Source organism: Aedes aegypti, chromosome 1 (assembly GCF_002204515.2).
Source record: "Aedes aegypti strain LVP_AGWG chromosome 1, AaegL5.0 Primary Assembly, whole genome shotgun sequence".
Lineage (NCBI taxonomy): Eukaryota > Metazoa > Arthropoda > Insecta > Diptera > Culicidae > Aedes > Aedes aegypti.
Window position 1 is genome coordinate 279,510,969 of NC_035107.1, and position 22,716 is coordinate 279,533,684.

Sequence of the window (22,716 nt, forward strand, 5' to 3'; positions counted from 1 at the left end):
GGGAACATTTCCAGAAACCTGGATGAAATTTCCAGAATCCCACTCAGTGCCGTCGGTGCCAAAAGTGGTATCATAGTACCAAACTGTGCCGAATGGATGCCGAATACATGAGGTTCTTCTAACGCTAAGGACGTCTGTCCTGTGAAGGAAGATACCAAAAAGTTTGTATGCGCAAATTGCGGGGGCAACCATAAGTCTAACTTTTGGAATTGCCTTTCGCGAAAACGAATTGTTGAGGTTCGTACCTGATAGGTAAACGGGAAAGTTTTTCGTAGTGGGATTCCCCTAGACAGAATCTTTGTTTCAGTTAACGATCGCTTTCTTAATAATTATATCCATCAGATAAATAAGATTCATACTCATTTACAAGCTTGTTTTCTTCCGTCGGGTAACCGTTCAATTTTTTTTAAATATGAATGGAAATACTCAAGTAAATATCTAAGCGAATGTTGTTGCAGTTCCTTTTCCTTATATTTTCTTCCTACGGGTAACCGTTCGAATTGTTTTAAATAAAAATACCCATGCTAATGTCCCCGCAGGTTACTTCTATTCCGGTTCTTCATCCACGGAAAATCCCAACAGAAAAAGTACCTACTTCTAGTAACAAGTCTACCTCTGATTTTGAATGTTAACTGAACATTTAAATCAAATGATTGATGCAATATTAAAATCACGACTATGACTTAAGCAGTACAAGTTGATGTAAAAATTAGTAGCCATACCTTACCAACACCCGTAACAAACACGTCCGTCTAACTTTTGGCGTAATCCAAACAAATCGGACATATATTTACCTATTTTAGTCAAAAACTTCTTTCCACATGAATAAATTTGTTTGTCGAGCTCGATTTACCCGCATCTGCCGGAAAATGGCCAGAATTGAAAATAGGAAACTTTTTTGAAACAACATTCAGTTCTCAGTTCCTATCATCTAGCTCCAAGGCCAGGGGACCGACAACGTCTAGCCAATGCGAAAACTTTTCCCGAACTTTCATCCACTTTTGCAAACATTCCATCACCAGTACCTACGACGGGTCTTCTAGCCACCCCTTGGTAAACTGGCGCTCATTACTTATGCAAACATAGTATCATTTTTTTCCGTCTGATGCCACCTACCCCAACATAATTCCTCCACGTTATGGGGGTTAAAGTGTATTCGGTCAGACGATTTCCCGGGATCAGAAAGCGCAGGATGAAAACTGATCCCGTTGCCCTACTTTCAGTAGTCACTGCTGCTGTTGCTCATGCTGTTCATGATCCGAAAGCGGATATGAGGTATTTCAAGTGCGATAGCTTTTTTTCCCCTCTACATGTAAGAGGATTACAGGTGGAATTATTTTATTTTTGCCCGTGATTTGTCGCTGTCATGGAAGCTGTATGAAAAACTAGGTGAACAAGGGGCTAGGGTGACATGAGCGATGGAACGTGAAATTCCCCCGGGGAGGGGAAGAGATTTATCCGGATGGGATAAAGGGTGGATTACGTCGCGTTCGGGAAATATTTACGAGGTACTTGTAGTCGATGCGAGAGTCTTAATAGATGGAATCTGGAGTTTGTGGCAGTTCAAGTCAACGGTATGACACCCTTTAGCAGATACTTCCACACTCTTCATTTCCTCTCAAATGGTATATAGTTATAGTAGTTAACGCAACAAGGTGCAGAATGGTGTTTCCAACATCATGAGTCGTAAATTTATCCAACGAGATAAATTTTAGATAATTTCCTAAAGGTTGTGCCAGGGTCCAATCGAGAAGTTTTATTTTCAAAATTTTTGTTTCTTAATTGTGAAAATCGTTTTTTAACACTTCAGTCGTCGCGCTGTTGTATTTTGTACAACAGTGGTTGAAAAACCTCGCTTTTCGCACACAGCATCAGCGTGGTGGTTCTGACGGTGGCAAACCACGCGACGACTGAAGGGTTAATTTCTTTCTGCAAATCCTGCCATATAATTTTCATAGCAGGGTCGCGAGTACGTATAAATTGCCTTCTCTTTACGTTTTTAAGACGGATCAAGAGTTTAAGTTCATCGTCTATAATCACGGATTCAAATTTTTCTTTACATTTTGGTATTGCAATGCCTCGACTCCTATAATGGAATTTGTTATAGTTTCAAGAGCATTGTTAATATCAAGTATTGTTTGTAAAGAAACGTTAACATCAAAATTACTATCGATATTTGTTTCATATACATTTCAGTCTGTTCGAAAATGATTGAAAGGGGAGCTAATAGGATTGAGAATCGCTTCATGGGATATTTGAAATGTAACAGGGACATGATGAGAATCAATATCAGCATGAGTAACCAGTTGGCTACAAAGGAGACTAGAGTCGGTTAAGACCAAATCAATCGTAGAAGGGTTTCTAGAAGAGGAAAAACATGTAGGGCTATCAGGTTATTTGATTGAGAAATATCCTCATCAAATAAAATTTGGAATTACTTTGCGAATTATTCTATGAGCGATATTTGGCATTGAAGTCACCAAAGACAAAAAAAAAAAAAATACTTATAGCGAATTTTGACAAGTCAATTTAGAGCCAATTAACTTGCTGCCCAGAGCACTGATAAGGCAAATAGTCAGCTATGAAAGTATATTTACCAAGCTGTGTTTCAACAGAAGCACCCAAAGTTTCAAAAACTTTAGTTTCAAATGACGAAAAAAGTTGATTTTTTATGATGATTGCAACTCCACCACATGCTCCATCCAGTCGATCATTACGATAAACAAAAAAGTTTGTATTTTTTTTTTAAATTCGGATCCAGCTCTCAAATAAGTTTCAGCATTTCAATTTAAAATATTTAAATAATATTGGGGTCAATTAGAGAAGTCTAATCCATCAACAGTTTTATTAGTAAATATTACACCAACTTAGACTGCTTCAGCCATTGTGGTGGTTTCGAACATTGCATCACTCATTTGATTCAATTGTTTAGTTGAAAATCAAAATCTAGAAGTAGGCACATTTACTGATGATTTTCTGTTGGAATCAATGAAGAGACGGAATAGAAGTTTTCCTAAAGTGGCAGTGGTATTTCCATTAGAATTAAAACAATTCGCACGGTTACCCGTATGAAGGAAATTTGAAAGAAAGGAACTGGAATTATCTGCGACAACATTGGCATAGGATATTCCATTCGAATGGAAAAGATTCGAACGATAACCCGACGGAAGAAAAATAGCTTGTGAATGAGCGTGATTTTAATTTACTTGATGGGTATGATTATTGAGCAAGCGTTCATTACTAAAAAATGAGCATTGTTGGAGATTTTTCCTGGGGAATTCCGGGATAGAAAAACGTTACCGTTCAACTGCCTGGTACGAGCCTCGACCATTCGTTTACACGACGGGCAATACCAAAATTTTGACTTATGGTTGCCTCTGCAAATAGCGTATACAAATTTTTTGGTACCTTCCTTCACGGGACGGACGTCCTTAGCGTGAGAAGAACCTTCGCAAATCATGTTTTCAGCATCCATGCTGCAATGTTTGGTACCACGACCCCACTTTTGGCACCGACTGCACTGAATGAAGATCTGAAAATTTCCTCCAGGTTTCTGGAAGTGTTTCCATGGCACCCGAACATCGAACATTTGTCTTGCTTTTTCTGAAGCTCAAATTTTATTTGGATCACTGTTGTTAAAGTGAACCAAATGTCTAAATAATATTCTTGAGAAAGCCCTTACCGAAGAATGGCAGATTGGGTTCACTTTTCCATAATAATTACTTGAACTGGGGAAAAGCCAAGTAAATCATTTATTCCATTTTTGATCTCTTCTGGTGACTTATAATCACTTGAAAGACCTTCCAAGACGACATTAAACAAATTTTCGGTTATTAATTTTTCGCCGTGAGTAAAAAAATGTGGGCATCTTCTCTTCAAGATGTTTGAGAAGAAGTTCGCGATCTTTAAGAGTTTCCGGCAAAATGCGACAGTCTTTGCGATTTGGCAGGAAACCTTGGCTCCCCTAATGGTGTGCAAGATCTCTTGCCTAAATCCTCCAAATTCGGAACACCTGACCAGGCTTGGGAACTGTGATCACAATTTACCACAGTTCATTGATTCTGCCAGTCAACCAAAACACAAAGCAGCAGCAGCATCAATACCATCAGGCGTTGCGCTGCCAACGGTTCACACACTGCTTGAATGTTTTTGTCTCTCCTCTATGATCGTTTTCGGGCAGCCATTCCAAGGTGAATGATTGAAAAAAATGTTAAATAATTCAATCGCAAATAATTTGCTTGTGTTTTCAATTAATATTTTTTTTCTATCTTTATTAACGAGATTTTTAGCCCTGGGTTAGTTCATGTCGGGACCAACGGCTTTACTTCCCTTCCGAAGGAAGTCGCCACTGAAATCTATTACTACTAACAACAAGAGCACAATCATTCTGTTGCGATACATATAAACAAGTTCAATTTTATGCCGCCTTTACCGAGCAGAAAGTCAAAACCCCGTAAACCAGAAAAATCGTGTTACCACTGCGATCAAGTCTTTTTGCATTCGGGTTTGAATAAACATTGGGAAGAAGAAGATTACAGTTTGGCAGAGACGTGACATTTTTTTGTTTTGAACTGTTATGGTTTGCTTTGGATTTTGATGGTTGTGTAGAAAGATGTGAATGTAGCGGCGGTAAATGTTTGCTATAGTACATTTCCTATCCCTGCACCTGACCACGATTGGCGGCACTCTTTGTTTCCTTACTTGAATTAAAGAGCCAGGGCTGCTTCGATTTGGTGTTAGGAAAATTTTCTCATCTCGATGTAATCATCAACATTACCCATTTCACCCTTGGAAAAAAGCGCGCATTCCAGTGAAACGCCCTTTCTTCCATTTTTGCCAATCATATTCATTGAACAACCGACGAGACTTTTTAAGAGGTTTTAGTTCCCAAGACGGTGCGCATAAGGATTCCCACCGTGAGCTTTCGAGATTAACGAAACGAGTTCAACGAAAAATCTAAGGCACGGGTACAAATAAGGATCGCACAAAAGTCTTTTATAAAGTACAACCGCGGTATGGAAGAAGACACTTCAAACTACAATTGAACCTTATGGGACGATCCATTTGTATTGTGTTTCTATGCTTTTTCATATATTATCCTTAGGTGGCCCATACTACCCCTTCCGACCCTATATGCCAAAGTACTTTCAGGACATTGCTTTACTAGCCATGAATACTTTCTATGTTTGTGACTCAAGTAGAGCTCCACAAGAAACTTCGCAAGATATACCGCCAAAGATTATTCTCAAAATACCTTTAACAGTTTTCTCACAAAAGTTTACTAAAGGATTTATGTAAAATGAGATATTCTCTCCTCTCTTGCTCTCTTTCGATTAAATAACGGTGCAATACTAATATTCACGGGAAGCTTTTCAATATAAATCGAAAGACAATTTAATTTGCCAGGGTTTTATACAAAAACGCAACAGAAGAGCAGGTGACAAAATCAGTTTTTCAATTCCCGGATTTTTCCCCGGCTACCTAAAAGTTCAATATCGAATGACATCACGGTTCTGCAACTTCATATTTTTTTAGACATTTTTGGAAGAATGAATTATTATTACCATATTTGAATTATCAAATATGAAAGAATTTTTAATTAAACCCGATAGTGAAGATTCATCGAAGAAAATATTTGGTAGAAGTTTTTTGAATCAAAAGGGCCAAAACGCGGTAAATGTTTGCTCCTTTACCAAAGAAAATTAATGACTAGCTTGCTTAAGGAATGACATAGCTCTAAACAACCATCTTCTAAGGTATCCATCAAAGATTTGAACAAGATTGCCACCAAGAAATAAACAAGAACCTGCCCAATAATACTTAAAGGACCCCACTAGTGGATTATAACATAGTTGTAACAAATTTTGTTACTCAGTTAGGCCATTTTTCTAACAAAATATATTATAATTTTGGCTGGTTAGTAGTTAAAATAACAAAAAATATAACAAAATTTCCTCAACTCTAAACAAAATTGTAACAAGATATGTTATAATTTGAACAAAACTGTACCGTTTTGACTCATATTCCTAACACTTAAGGCCAACAGTGGCTTCAAATGCATCTAATAGTCATACTTTAGCTGAAATTTGTGAAAATTTGAATTTATTCGCAAAGTGTAACTGTTAGCTGTTGAGTATGCCGATAAAAATGTTTATTTATTCTTGTTAAGTATTGGTTTTACGTAAAAGTATGGAATAACATTTTGATTCAAACGCCGATCACTGTGTTCATTCTGTCTCATATTTCGAACACCTTGATTCAAATTCCGAACACCAAAAATAAATCGTATTCAAATGAATAATTTCGCAATCAAATTTATCTGAGCTAGTTTTACTGACCTTAAACTAGGAAATCAATACTACTCCCGAACTATAATTTTTTATAACAAATTGTGTTATAATTAGGTTTTAAATTGAAACAAATTTGAAACAGCCTTTGTTATTATTACTGATTTTGTTTTAATTATGTTTTAATTTCCTCCATCAACTCTAAGTGCTCCTAACGAAAATGAAACAAAATTTGTTATTTGTTACAAATTTTGATATAATTTTGTTGTAATCCACTGGTTGGGGACCTTGCCATTTATTCATCCATTAGAAAGCACTTCATAAATTCATTAAGGATCATGCAATACACTAAGCATGGCAGGAAGAATTCGCAATAAAACTGCATAAATCCATACAAAATTTCGTTCAGGGACCTTATAGATCACGGATTTGTCAAGTGTGTAAGCCAAACAAGGAATCCCAAGAATCCGTATACGTTCCTCCAGGAATCCACCAAAAAGCAAATGTTATTTATTATATCCGCAATTTTATTGGGAGAACTTCCAATGAATTTCCCAAGAAAATCAACCAAAACTCTCATATAGAATTCACTAAAAATCTTATTTGCAATGCACTAATTCTTTTCAGTGATGTTCCAAAGAACTTTCAATTATCGAAACGATCCCAGTTAGGATTCCTGAAAAGATGTCATCAAAATGTACCATAGCATTTTACAAGCATTTCATCAAGAATTTTGCCAGGATTCCCTAGGAACTTTTCTAACTAATTTTCAAGGATCTCAATTATGTTTCGTAATAATTCATTTCCTTTGAATTTCTTTTTTTCCCAGTCGCGCATCCCTTGGCAAAATTTTCTAGGGCCTTCCCGACCAGTGGGTTACAACAAAATTATAGCAAATTAAATAAGGATTTGTTACAAATAACAAATTTGGTTTCATTTCTGTTAGGAGAACTTTGAGTAGATGGAGAGAATTATAACATAATTAAAACAAAATCAGTTATAATAGCAAAGGCTGTTTCAAATTTGTTTCAATTCAAAACCTAATTTTAACACAATATGTTATACATAGGACAACAATTATCCTTATCGTAATAGTAAAATACTAAACCAACAAGCTCTTATTCTGGTGCAGGCAGCAACCCTTTCACAGTAAAGCTAACCAACCAAAAACGACGCGGCTTCTGCACACTCGCACGGGAATCAGCGCTTGTGTAGTAATGGGGGAAATAAATTTCCATTTCGTATCCCTTAAAAGCAGCCAACAGGATAATTGTTGTAATACGCTACCGTAGAGCAGCGAGCTTATAGGACTTTAATTAATTGTACACTAGAGTAACTTCCGCTCCAAAGTAAAACCGAACTAAAGCCATTTCCCATTCGTTTTATGGGCCTGTGCCAGGCTAAGAAACGCAGCTCCCGGAACCATTCCAGCTAAAACTTACAGTCAGTGGAGCACACTTCCAAACTCTAAAAGTTTAACTCCATCGACTTGGCTAATTACCTAAATGCCTCGTAATAGATTAGCTTAGCCGAAACTTTTCCCATTTTGCCCTTACCCTGAACGTGTGGCTTTTATCTTCCGATTATCTTGATTTCGATGATGAACCTAAAACCGACACCACATTGTGGGTCAGACCGGAATCTGCTCCGTTGACAGCCGGGTCATAGTTATTCCCTTCCCAGAGCTGAGCCACAATGCAATTTAATCGAATGCCAAGGGCGCCGAGAATGGGGCTAGGGAAAACTATTTCCCTTTCGGTGGCCGGCAACGAAGAAACTACATTATTGCAAAACTTGAGACGCTGGCTGCTGTTGGCGAAATGCGATACTCTTTGGTAACGGATCCGGATCACCGCGTGGAAAACCTCGAGAAAAACTCTTAATTAAAATAGCACACCACTTGAGGAACGGAGTTTGAAGCTCAGCTCAGTAATAAGCGGAGTGGTGCCAGCTGGCTTTCGGGGCTTGCTGACCTTCGTCAGGACGCAAGGTTCTCCATTGTGGGTGGAACTTTTGACGTTTTGGAAAAGAGGGAAATATTACGATAAAATTGGATTGTTTCTGGGATTACGAAAGTTTCTAGTTTCAAGCATTCGAATGTGTTTTGATTACAAGTATTACTGATAATAGATTAATTTTGGGTTGGATTTGGATTGGATTCGAATTTGATTCAGATTGAATGTAGATTGTATTTGGATTGGATTTGAATTGGATTTGGATTGGATTTGGATTGGATTTGGATTGGTTTTGGATTGGTTTTGGATTGGATTTGGATTGGATTTGGATTGGATTTGGATTGGATTTGGATTGGATTTAGATTGGATTTGGATTGGATTTGGATTGGATTTGGATTGGATTTGGATTGGATTTGGATTGGATTTGGATTGGATTTGGATTGGATTTGGATTGGATTTGGATTGGATTTGGATTGGATTTGGATTGGATTTGGATTGGATTTGGATTGGATTTGGATTGGATTTGGATTGGATTTGGATTGGATTTGGATTGGATTTGGATTGGATTTGGATTGGATTTGGATTGGATTTGGATTGGATTTGGATTGGATTTGGATTGGATTTGGATTGGATTTGGATTGGATTTGGATTGGATTTGGATTGGATTTGGATTGGATTTGGATTGGATTTGGATTGGATTTGTATTGGATTTGGATTGGATTTGTATTGGATTTGGATTGGATTTGAATTGGATTTGGATTGGATTTGGATTGGTTTTGGATTGGATTTGGATTGGATTTGGATTGAATTTGGATTGGATTTGGATTGGATTTGGATTGAATTTGAATTAGCTATGAATTGGATATGAATAACTTTTAGCATGGCATCCAATGTGTTTTATACCACAGACAAGGGGGGACGGGCCTGGTGTAGTGGTTAGAACACTCGCCTCTCACGCCGAGGAACTGGGATCGAATCCCATCCCCGACATAGTCACTTATGACGTAAAAAGTTATAGTGACGACTTCCTTCGGAAGGGAAGTAAAGCCGTTGGTCCCGAGATGAACTAGCCCAGGGCAAAAAACCTGGTTAATAAAGTCAAACCAAACACAGACAAACAGACGTAACACTTAGAACAATTTCCTTTAACACTCCAGTCGTCGCGCTGTTGTATTTTGTATAACAGTGGTGAAAAACATCTCGCTTATCGTACAAAGCATCAGCGTTGTGGTTCTGAAAGTGGCAAACAGCGTGACGACTGAAGGGTTAAATTCCATCGTCCCTTCGCACAAGCATCAGCCGGAGGCCATGCTGCACAAAAAATGATAATAGCTTAGCTTAGCTTAGCTTAGACTGACTACACATATCAATGGTTGCTATTCCGTGATTGACCGAAGTCAGTGAAAATGCACAAAGAATCAACAAGAAGATCGGCTGGGATTGGCCATAATCTTCTTCAGTGTGCATAATTCAGTGCCTCTATTTATACAGGGTCAATAACGGCGCCGGCCACGTCCTTGCAGTCAGGTGGGATTGGGGGAAGGAATGGTAGTGTGTAACCTTTGCTATTTGGAGACCGTGTTTGCCTCTGCATCTCCACAAAGGTTACTGGGAAGGATGTTTGTTAATGGGGAGGATCGTTGGGTCAAAGGATTCACTTTGATAAGTGATTAGACCATGATAAATAGTTTTTTGTCAAATATAAATATGCTTTTATGAAAATATAATATTTTAATTTGATATGAACAATTTCTATGTAAAGGAAAATTATGCCGACACTTGAGGTGACGAACCATTCAAAGTTTGTTGAACAAATATCTAAATGTAACATTCCTACAGCTGTCAGGACGAAAGCATGTGTTATTATATTTTACTTATTTGAAAAGAAACAAAAACTCGATTGGCTGGAACATCATAGAAAACTCTTATTCTTATGCCGACACTTACAGTGGCGAACCATCCAAAGTTTGTTGCAAGTCTACACTTGTAGTGTCGAACCATTCAAAGTTTTTTTTTAATTACAAAAATAAAGATAAGAAGAAAAGGATGTTTTGAAAACAAAAAAATGTTAAACATAAATAATTCATAAATTTGAGTTTATGTCGACACTCACAGTGACGAACCATTCATAGTTTGTTGAAAAATCATATTTACGTCCTACCGTTGTATCGATTAAATGTGCAGTCATACATATTTTATAGATTAGAAATAGTAGCATGAAACGAGCTCACCAATTGATCCGTCATTCTTGACTGAGCAGCAACAATCCACATTCAGCTTAACTCGTTTGCTCGGCTATATAAAAGCACTCAGAGAAAATAGGCGCACGACCCGAGAGGGAAAACAACTGACGACTGCTCGGGCTTTCTTGACGCACTGCCAAGGAGCAATCGTCAAGGTCGAAGATCAAACAGAACTAACCGATCGCGGAACTTTTTCACTTCACTCGACCGACGCGCGATATGTTTGATCCTGCCCTCGTCACCCTCTCCCGCAGGAGCAAGCGTCAAGGTCGAAAGATCAAACAGAACTACGCCATGCTGCACAAAAAATGATAATGTGCAAAAAGTCTGCAGATGGCGCTAGTGAGAAACGTCAAACACAAAGGAAAACGATGCACGCGCCTCTGGGTGTGAGATATGAAATCTTGGAAATTTGAAATGATCGTGGTTAATGTGAATATCGTCAGTGTTACATCTGTTTGTCTCCGTTTACACTTTTGATTACATATTGCATGGAATACACTTTCTTACAAGCTGACTAATAATTGTCAGTATGAATTATTCTTTAAAGTTAGTATGAAAATTTCTTCAAAATCGAATCCCCAACCGAAAGGATAACCTCACATTTCTCAGCAGCTAAAAATTGCTTTCGGTCCGTAATTTGCTCACCACGGCGACAAACTTTCTGTAGAGAATGTATGCTGCGGCGGACAGGATTTAACCAAATGACCATAAACAACACAATTAGTGACAAGCTGCTACAGACCGGCAAACCACCCACTGGCATATATTTCCATACTGGTCGGTCGGTCCTTCACACCATCCAATTTACCCACTGCCGTATCCAGCAGTGGCGCCACCTACAATATACACCGCAAACCAGCATACATGCAGGTGTACACGAGTAACGTAAATTTGAGATTATTTCATGTTTTAAATGCTTTCCAGGCGGATACCCCATTTTTCTGCGCTTGTGGCTTTCTAAACTAATTTGAACGGAGAAGAATTAGCTTTCCGAATGGAAATTTTCACGTACACAGCTCCCATTATCTACGAGGGGTTTTCGCCTGTTTTCATCGGCTGGTGGTACGAAAAGATTTTCCTGGAACTTTGAACGAGCAACTTTTTCCATTACGCCAATTTCACGACAGCTAGGATCTTCCTCCACTACTTTCACACCGGGGCGGCGGTCGATATCGATTAAGTTGGGCACTGAGCAACTATGTCAACGTCGTAATTCTGCATTTCGAGTGGCATATCGTCGATATCACGTATCGCTTTTGCACGGTGGAACGTGCAAGTGGGGATAGCATTTATTTGCCAGTTTAACCCGCAAATATTCGAAGACGTACAGGGAATTGCTTAGGAGAGCTTAAAATGATACATTTCGGGTGAAGATGCATCTCTTTTACCTTTTTTCAGAGTTCATTAACGATAAAGGATTGCAGAAATCATTTTTTTTTTCACAAAGAGCCATTTGGCTCATTTTCACCAAGAGCCACTGTGCTCCATGCTTAAATGTCGTTTTGACAGCTCAACATTTCTTTATTGGTGATAGCTATCTGCTGTCATTAGTAGCTTGTAGCACCTCTGTTGTCGAGCTATTTGGCTCCTGGTTGTTTTGAGCGATTTAGCTCCACTTTCTTGGGTTTCCTTGCCAAATCGTTTGGAGAGCCACTCTAACTCCTAACATATTGTAGTTTATCTGCTTATTTCCCATCGGTGAAATGTCCAATCTGCTCTAACAAACAAAATGTTTCCCAACGGGAAATGTTCTACTGAAACTGACAACCCGCATTTCGTGAGCCTTTCAGCTCCAAACACTAAAATTGCTCCTGATCCACCATCTTAACTCAGAGTACGTTAATTTGAAAGGTACTAACATTTCAGAAAGATCATTATATCCGAAGTAGAAAACCGCACGATCCCCCCGGGGCTGACATCCATCGACTTGCCATCCGACGACGGTTTCTGATCGCCTTCTCGATTAAACGACTCACTTCTAATGGTCATTATCTTTGACGCCATTCCACTCTCTCTCTTTCTCTCTCTCGCTCTGACTCATGGCAGGTCGCATGGTTATCAATGGGCGACATAAACTGCATGCGATGCACAGTGGAAAAAATGGACCCTAAATGGTACATAATTCATGCGACTTATTGTGGCTCTCAAAAACCTTCATATTCCATGTAACGAAATCAAGGAATAGAATGGTGACAGTTTTATTCAATTATGTAAAGTTGCCTGTTTTGCCCTATTTTTCCATAAAAATGCTATTCATTTTTTAATAAAGAACAATTCTACCTCAATGCGGCTAAATATATACATTTTTCCGCTTCATTAAGTGTCAATGCCTGTTTTGACCCATTTTACCCTAGATTTTTTTTTTAAATTTACAACTGATTGTGGCAGTACAAATATTTTTTTTCGGATGTAGAACCATCTAGGAATAAAACGGACAATATTTTAATCAGCCACCGGGTATATGTTTTAAAGTATAGAAACAAATCTAATATTTGGAAAAAATGGGGCAAAAAAGGCTCATTCAGTCATTTACAGCTAATTAAATTTTCTCCTTTCTACTGTCCATTTGGTACACCAGAAAATATATATTTAGTTATCCTCAAGCAGTTGTTCTTCATTCCAGATAGGCATTTTCAGGGCAAACGAACATGTCTAGATGATTCTGCTCAACGAAACTGTCATAATTCAATTCCTTAACGTCTTGTACATGGAATGTAGAGGTTTTCGAGAGCCGCAATCAGCCACATGAGTTTGATGTCATTTTTGATTCATTTGGTCCCACTGTGCGGATGATGGACCGACATTGCTCCCCCTTCTCCCCTTTTTTCCGCCTAGATATGAAGCTTAGGCACCGTTGAAACCAAACGTAGCTTAGTTTGCTTCGACGTCCATGATGGGCGGAGGACTGTCTATCTCTGTAATCAACACAAGCGCCAGCAGAAGGCAGCCGGCGACAAGGTTGATCCTCTTCTTGGCTGGCTGCCTGGCTGGCTCTATTTGATGGTGCACCATGAACCTGATGATGGCACAAATACTCAGGGGAGGAGGTTACGGTGGTCAAACAGTCATGTGTCGTCGTGGCACTTTCAATACGTGCCATGGCCATCTGCAACAAACCGTGCAGAGTCCTGTCGTGCGAGCCAGGAATGGACATGTCATAGCTCAGTGACGGTACGTTATTATCAAACTGCAGCAAGGGATGCATGGTATATGCTTGATGGGTTTAAAGTTGAGTGAATGAGTTGTTTATGGAAAATTTCGACGCGTTTACGATCCTTCTTCGATTTTTCTATCTTTCAGGTATCGGTTTAATCGAGTTTTTTTTTCAGATTTTATTCTGTTATCTGTTTGTTATGTAGGTTTTCTCGATTCTTTTGATTTTATTAATTCTCTTGGCTTTCACGATTCTCCTTATTTACTTGATTCTTCTGATCGCTCGGTTCTTTTGATGTTTCTAATTCATTAGATTCTCTTGATTTTTTGATTCCCCTGATTATTTTGATTTTCTTGATTCTCTTGAGGCATTTAATTCCCTTGATTGTGTCATTGCTCTTGATACTCTAGTTTATATTAATTCTCTTGCACGGGCCTATTCTTTCGATTCTCTTGATTCATTGTTTATTTTAAATTTTATTGATTGTCCTGAATATTCCGATTCTCTTGCTTCTCTCGATTCTCTTGATTCCCTTGATTCTATTGATGTCCTTGATTCTCTTTATTCTCGTGATTCTCTTGATTCTCTTGATCAAGAACCAATAATCAAGAATCAAGAATCAAGAATCAAGAATCAAGAATCAAGAATCAAGAATCAAGAATCAAGAATCAAGAATCAAGAATCAAGAATCAAGAATCAAGAATCAAGAATCAAGAATCAAGAATCAAGAATCAAGAATCAAGAATCAAGAATCAAGAATCAAGAATCAAGAATCAAGAATCAAGAATCAAGAATCAAGAATCAAGAATCAAGAATCAAGAACCAAGAACCAAGAACCAAGAACCAAGAACCAAGAACCAAGAACCAAGAGCCAAGAACCAAGAACCAAGAACTAAGCACCAAGAACCAAGAACCAAGAACCAAGAACCAAGAACCAAGAACCAAGAACCAAGAACCAAGAACCAAGAACCAAGAACCAAGAACCAAGAACCAAACCAAGAACCAAGAACCAAGAACCAAGAACCAAGAACCAAGAACCAAGAACCAAGAACCAAGAACCAAGAACCAAGAACCAAGAACCAAGAACCAAGAACCAAGAACAAGAACCAAGAACCAAGAACCAAGAACCAAGAACCAAGAACCAAGAACCAAGAACCAAGAACCAAGAACCAAGAACCAAGAACCAAGAACCAAGAACCAAGAACCAAGAACCAAGAACCAAGAACCAAGAACCAAGAACCAAGAACCAAGAACCAAGAACCAAGAACAAGAACCAAGAACCAAGAACCAAGAACCAAGAACCAAGAACCAAGAACCAAGAACCAAGAACCAAGAACCAAGAACCAAGAACCAAGAACCAAGAACCAAGAACCAAGAACCAAGAACCAAGAACCAAGAACCAAGAACCAAGAACCAAGAACCAAGAACCAAGAACCAAGAACCAAGAACCAAGAACCAAGAACCAAGAACCAAGAACCAAGAACCAAGAACCAAGAACCAAGAACCAAGAACAAGAACCAAGAACCAAGAACCAAGAACCAAGAACCAAGAACCAAGAACCAAGAACCAAGAACGAATCAAGAATCAAGAATCAAGAATCAAGAATCAAGAATCAAGAATCAAGAATCAAGAATCAAGAATCAAGAATCAAGAATCAAGAATCAAGAATCAAGAATCAAGAATCAAGAATCAAGAATCAAGAATCAAGAATCAAGAATCAAGAATCAAGAATCAAGAATCAAGAATCAAGAATCAAGAATCAAGAATTAATGAGCAATTCTCGCTGAAACCAGGCCGCCATCAGCACCTATCGTTAGAATTCCAATTTTATGTCACTGATCGCTAGTTTTCGATTAAACTTAAGGGTGGTCGTTTCTGTTTTCTCAAATTGGTGGACCCCTCGTACGCCAGCTAGCTGAACAGTTTACGAAAAGCCTATTTTTCGATAAATCTTGGGTGTTTCTTCACGGGATATGTCTCATATTTCGCTTGGAACACATAGCAAACTTAGTGGCATCGTATAGAGAAAGGATATAGCTTTCATTTGAACTCGAAAAAATTTTGGCGGCCATTTTGAATTTGGCCGCCATCTTGAATTTTGTTATAAAAATCGTTTTTTCACCATTAGTGCACCGCTAGTTTTGAATTCTGAGATCACCATCAGAAAGCTGAGGAAAAATTGCGTAAGATAGGCTACAAAAACTAGGTGATCAATGGTATTTACCCTATGATATGAACGATTTTCTAAATCATGTTCTACTATTTTAACGTATATGGCGAGTGCAATCAATGCAAACATCATTTTTTTTGTACTACAAAGAAACAAGTTTTCAATCGTTGGTGAATTATTTGAGACAGATGAAGAATAGGAGTATTATTTTGAGTGAAAAAATCTGGCGGCCATCTTGGATTTTGACGCCATCTTGTTTTTAAGTAGTAGAATGAGTTTTCATCTTGGTAGCACTCAACATGTTGAATTTTAATGCTACCGTTGCACATATTCTTCTTCTTGTTCTTCTTTTTTTTCTGACGTTACGTCCCTACTGGAACAGAGCCAGCCCCTCAGCTTAACTAGCTTTGAAAACAAATTATCAAATATGATTTTTTAACGCTTATTTGCTACCTGAATGATTCTTCTGCATATCTTCGAGTTGAAAATAGCATTATTTCTTTCATTTATTTGGTCTAAAACCATAGATAGAAATGAACAACCAGTTGAACAGCTGATGTAAGATAAGAAAAATAGAATCTTATTGTTTTTTTGACGGAGGCCTCATAATTTAACATGATGAGCACTGAGATGGTAAGAAATCATTCAACTGCTAAAAACCAAGATGGCCGCCAGATTTTACAACCTCGAAATAATACATCTGCGTTTCGGAATTACGTCCACATTAGAACAAAACCTGCTTCTCATCTTTCAATCTCGCTATTTTTCACATGCATGTTGGGCGGTACTTAAAACGATACTTTATGGCTCAGAAAATCAAGGATGTTTTTTTGCTTCAAAATTTAAGATTTCCATTCTGAATTAATTCACTTTTGTCAATGTTTTACGTTAAAACTACAGATATTACCACAAGGCTTACTAATGTCCCGACGCGCAATCTATAAACTTCATTCAATGAACAACAATGCATATGGTAAAAAAAATGTTTGTTTAATACAATCAATGTTTTTGGACGGTTTTGATTTATTGAATTTGTTTATTCATTATTACTGAATTCAAAGATTTGTGGAAGAATTATTCTGTTGTCAGAAATCGCATTATAAAAGAAAATTCCTATTTAATAACCTGGATTCATGACCAATAAAGCTGAGTATCTGGCTCGGATCCAGTAGGGACGTAACGTCAGGAAAATTAAGAATAAAAAGAAGAAGAGTATACGTAACCTTTTTTTTATTGATAACGTCTAATTTCAACATGCTGAGTGCTATCAAGGTGAAAAATTCATTCTTCTACCTAAAATCAAGATGGCGTCAAAATCCAAGATGGCCGCCAGATTTTTTCACTCAAAATAAGATTCTTATTCTTCACTCGACTCGAATAAAACACCAAAGGTTGAAAACTTGTTTCTTTGTAGTACAAAAAAAGATTTTTGTATTGATTGCACTCGCCATATACGTCAAAATCGTATAACATGATTTAGAAAATCGTTCATTTGATAGGGTAAATACCATTGCTCACCCAGTTTCTGTACGCTACTTTTCCTGAGCTTTCTGATGGTGATCTCAGAATTCAAAACTAGCGATGCGCTAATGGTGAAAAAACGATTTTTCTAACAAAATTCAAGATGGCGGCCAAATTCAAAATGACCGCCAAAATTGTTTCGAGTTCAAATGAAAGCTATATCTTTTCTCGTATAGAGATGCCACTAAGTTTGCTATGTGTTCCAAGCGAAATATGAGACATATCCCGTGAAGAAACACCCAAGATTTATCGAAACATGGGCTTATTCGCAAACTGTTCAGCTAGCTAGCGTACGAGGGGTCCACCAATTTGAAAAAAACAGAAAGGACCAGCCTTAAGTTTTATCGAGAACTAGCGATCAGTGACATAAAATTTGAATTCTAACTCCAATAGAATCAATAGAATCAAGAGAATCGAAACAATAAGAAGAATCAAGAAAATCTATAAAGCGAGAGTAACGAGATTGAACTCGGCTTTCTTTAGCTTTTTTGAACGCAAATTTCTCACTGGAACCAATCACACACAAAGCAAAAACTTCCCACGAATCTGTTCGACATAAATCACCATAAATTTGACTTGATTGGCCTCAGGTAATGGCAACCTGCTGGTTCCTATCATGTTCATACTTTTTCATTCGCCAGGTTGGCAATCATCAATTCAAATTTCTCCCGTTTTTGGTACTTACACCCATCGAACCCGGGGGTCACACGGATCAAATTCAATCCCATTCTGCGTGTGCCATCGGGCCGAGAAAACCAGAACCGGTAACGGAAGGTAGAACAAAATAAAAATGCGGCAACCGCTTGGGTGCAATTAAAAAGCTTTTACTCTCCCTTTTCCTTACACCCCCCTTCGGATTGTCACACCACCCCTCCCAACCGTAACTGTAGCAATGGGACGGAACTTGCCTTTTTCACTTCCACTTCTGGAAAAGTTTATCGGTTGAAAAGTTTGTCCGGTGTAGATTGACACTTTTGGCTCTCTGGTCCGACCCAACCGACTGTCTGTCACAGTCTGCTGAGGCATTTCGGTTCTGCCATCAGGATCACTGTGACGAGGGATGGACGCCCAAAGAGTTGAGGCAGGGTGAGACTTCAAAAGAGCTCGTCGAGTTTTGTGGGAGCAAGTTTAAGGGGTGCCGAACCGACAGTTTTTCGACGGGAAGTAATTAAAATTCACTTTTGAACTGGTAACAGTTGTTTGTTGAGGGAGTAGGCTGACATTTTGAGTAAATTGTTGAAGAAGATCATAGAAGTGTTTTAGAATTGAAACGTTTTCCTAATTGAGTAGCAAAATGGATTTATCTAGTGGTTTCTTGACAAGTCGTGGAAAGGATAGATTACCGTCTGGCTTGTCCGGTAATCACTATTAACACTCCAGTCGTCGCGCTGTTGTATTTTGTACAACACCGGTGAAAAAACCTCGCTTTTCGTTCACAACAGCAGTGTGGTGGCTCTGGCGGTGGCAAACCGCGCGACGACTGGAAGGTTAATTATAGTGAAGTTAATTTATACAAAAATATAACAAAAATTAAATTGCCAAAAATGATTCTGTTGGCAAAGTATGATAAACTCAGCAACATTAACGAATTACGTTCACTTAGAAAATTGCCTACTTTTAGCAATTTCATCACAATATTCCATGAATTTTCCGTGTCAATTCCCATTAACCTCCATCGACCTCAGATCTTCAAATGGCTTCCGACCCCCACACAAAATACATTGCAGACAACTAACTCTGTTGTCTGCCGTTTTCGCCGAAAGTAGGGTCAATCTCGTCTTTGTGTTTTCCGACCCGGCATAAATACATGGTTACAATACAACACAACTGCAACTCCGCACACTTACCTATGATGTTGGTGAAGGACGTCTTTCCGCCGGCTCCTCCGCCAGGCCCGCTTCCGGCCTGCTGCGTCTGGTGCTGGCCCGAGTCGAAATTCCCCAGCTCGTGGATGGTGGCTTCCGCTTCGCACAGCAAGTTATTCAGATGCAGTCCGACGTTGTTGGCGGCCGCTTGGACTAATTGGAAGGAAAACGAGAACAAGGCAGAAGGAGAATCAGTATGGGAATTACCCATCATAGAGCGTAGGGAGTGAGGTGGTCCATTTCAGTATGGGAAAAATCGAACCGTAAAATTCTTAAGTTACTCCTTTCAAATTTGTATATTTGGCTCCCAAGAAGCTTTTGTGAAAATTTGAGCGGAATCTGTAAACTCACTTAAGATTTTTGTAGTTTGGTTATTATGGGCCACCTTAGTGCAGAGGTTGGCGATGTACTGTGAATGAAGGGTGAATTTTTCCGTCGTCGGCACCAATTATGGTAAACAAGGGCCTTTACGCAGGGCCCGGGATTTGATTCAGTGGAGCTCTGGTCTAGGGTTTGAACCATTATGCTCCAAGTTTGAAGGGTGTTGTGCTCGAGCTTCTATTGTGACTGCCAGTTTTAATTATCAAATTTAATTAAAAACTAATTTATCTCCGGGGAAATTCCGGTGGCGGTGGTTTGGTCTTATAATAGAAATGCGTGCAATGGCAGACATGTCCCGGCGTGAGTCCTTGACATGGGGTTAAAGGAGTATGATATGCTATCGTACTGTGCTAAGGATACAAGCAAAATGTGAAGAATTGACGTGAGGAAAAAACAACAACTTAACTGAAGAGAGTAGTTCAAATACAGAAACATAGAATTACTTCTCAGTGCTGCAAAAAAGTAGAAAGACTGAAGACTACTTTTTTCTATCTATTGATATCTATTCGATCCCTGTTTGGACCCGTGCCTCCGATTTTTCGTAAGACCCTTTAGTGAAAACTAGCGGTGGTAATCCTTTTTGGACACCGTCTTTAAAAAAAAAACCTCTTAGAAGGTCTCTTCTTTTTCCGTTTATTCACTGAACATGATAATAAATCTTCGAGCTGTTTAGTAGAATACCTATAAGTAGATGAAAAACCGAATTTAGTACTATACCATTTAATTCCACTAGAGTTTGTATTCTTTGATAGATACGCGTATTTCGACCTTAACTGTAAGGCCGTCTTCAGTGTTCACGACACTGAAGACGGCCTTACAGTTGTGGTTGAAATACGGGTATCTGTCAAAAGATACAAACTCTAGTGGAATTAAATGGTATAGTACTAAATTCGGTTTTTCATCTACTCACTGAACATGGTTGCAACCACGAACAGAAGGAAGAGTGAATCTCTGAATTCATAACTTCCTTCCAAAAAGCGGGATTTAAAACTGTCACTAAACGTGGCAAAAATTGAAGAAAGAACGTTTCTCCGCAATGTGTGCTTTCTTCCAAGGGTGAAATGGTTAATCTTGATAATTGCATCGAAATGAGCAATCAGTTCGATGCTTTAGATATATTTTCCGAACATCAAATCGAAGCAGCCTCTAGCCCAGGTTCTTTGATCCAAGTGAGGAAGCAAAGTGTGCCGCCTATCGTCGTCAGTTGTTCCAAATTTGGGGGATTTAGGTAAGAAATCTTCAACTCCATAAGGGAAATTAAGTTTTCCTTCCAAATCGCAAAGAAAGGAGACTGTCGCGTTTTGCCGGAAACATTTATAGATCGCGAACTTCTTCTCAAACATCTTGAAGAGAAGAAGCACAATTTTTTACTTATGACGACAAAACTGAACGATTGTTCAAAGTCTTCTTGGAAGGTCTCTCAAGTGACTACAAAAATGGAATGAATGCCCAAGTAACCACTAGCCCGCTAATTCGCCTTTTTGGCCTTATAGGGCTGCTATACGGCTAATATGGGGCTCGTCAGCTCTATAATAGCCCTTTATTAGCACGGAGGGCGAATTAAAGTGCTATCTGGTTACTTGGGTGATTTACATGGACTTCAGATAACATAAACTGGCATTCCACGAAAATGAATTTCTCATTATTTAGTTCACTTTAACAAAAGTGATCTACATAATTTTAAAGTTTTAGAAACAGCAAGACTTATGTTCGATGTCCGTGTGACATGGGAACAATTCCAGAAACCTGGAGGAAATTTCCAGAATCCCACTCAGCGCCGTCAGTGACAAAAGTAGGGTAATAGTACCAAACATTGCCGCATGGATGCCGAATGCATGATTTGCGGAGGTTCTTCTCACGCTGAGGACGTCTGTCCTGTGAAGGCAACACTAAAAAGTTTGTATGCGCAAACTGCGGGGGCAACCATAAGTCTAACTTTTGGGATTGCCCTTCGGATAAACGAATCAACGAGGCTCGTACCAGGCAGATGGACGGCAACGTTTTTTGTAGTAATTCTCCAGGCAGAATCTCCAACAATTCTAATTTTTTCGGTTAACGATCGCTTGCCGAATAATCATACCCATCAGGAAGATTATAATCATGCTCATTGACAAACCACTTTGCTTCCATCGGGAAAACGTTGGAATCTTCTGAATTTGAATGGATTTACCGAAGGAAAATCCTATGCCAATATTGTCTCAGGTAATTTTAGTTCCTCTCTTTCAATTGTCTTCCTACGGGTAACCATTCTGATTGTTTAAAATCAAATCGAAATACATCTGCCGCCGCAAGTAACTTTTACTCTGTCTCTTCATCAATGGAAATCCCATCAAAAAATCATAAAAAATGCACCTACTTCTAATCAAATGTCCCCCTCTGATATTGATTTTTTTCCTGAACAATTGAATGAAATGATTAATGCAATGTTCAAAACCACCACTACGGCTGAAGCAGTCCAAGTTGGTATAAAATTTACTGATAAAATGCGTTTCTCTAATGAATCCAAATATTTTTTAAATATTTTGGGTTCAAACACTCGTTCTTTGAAAAGTAAAAAGATCGAGTTGTTTAACTTTCTAACAGATAATAACATACATATAGCAGTTATTACTGGAACTTATTTGAAACCTAGATTCAAACTCAAAAAAATTCAAACTGTTTTGTTTATCGTAATGATCGACTGGATGGAGCATGTGGTGGAATTCCATCTTTCTTTGGCATACAAAACATCAACTTTTTTCGTCATTTGAAACAAAAACTTTTGAAACTTTGGTGTGCTTTTTTCCCTATTCCTTGATGATTTTCTGGATCTTCACTCAGATATCTTCGTAAAAATTTCTGGAGAAACGATTATAGGTTCCTAGATAGCAGCAGGACCTATTTTTGTGTCCTTTCATCTTCAGCTCACTCGGACAAGGTAATTTATTATTCGCCAGCTCAATCGAAACTTCCAGCGAACGTAGCTGTATTTTGATATTCACCAAAATGGCTTTGGTGAGTGAATTTGGAGAATAGCGCCGAAAATTTTCGTTGCATAGAATTCATAGAATGTAGCGCGGTTGTTGCACCATGGCCAGATTCATTTCTCGAGCGCGTGCACGAAAAAAATAACAATTGTGATTGAACACTAAAAAATA

General features: G+C 38.5%; 1 protein-coding gene across 3 annotated transcripts in view; it reads right to left on the minus strand.

Moving 5' to 3' along the window:
- Nucleotides 1–22,716, minus strand: part of LOC5576566 — a 680,673-nt gene that overhangs the window by 57,207 nt on the left and 600,750 nt on the right. For all 3 annotated transcript variants that reach the window (XM_021837955.1, XM_021837954.1, XM_021837953.1), the window contains one exon: nucleotides 19,181–19,351. In XM_021837955.1, the coding sequence (XP_021693647.1) occupies nucleotides 19,181–19,351 (171 nt within the window). The remainder of the gene's footprint in view (nucleotides 1–19,180; nucleotides 19,352–22,716) is intronic.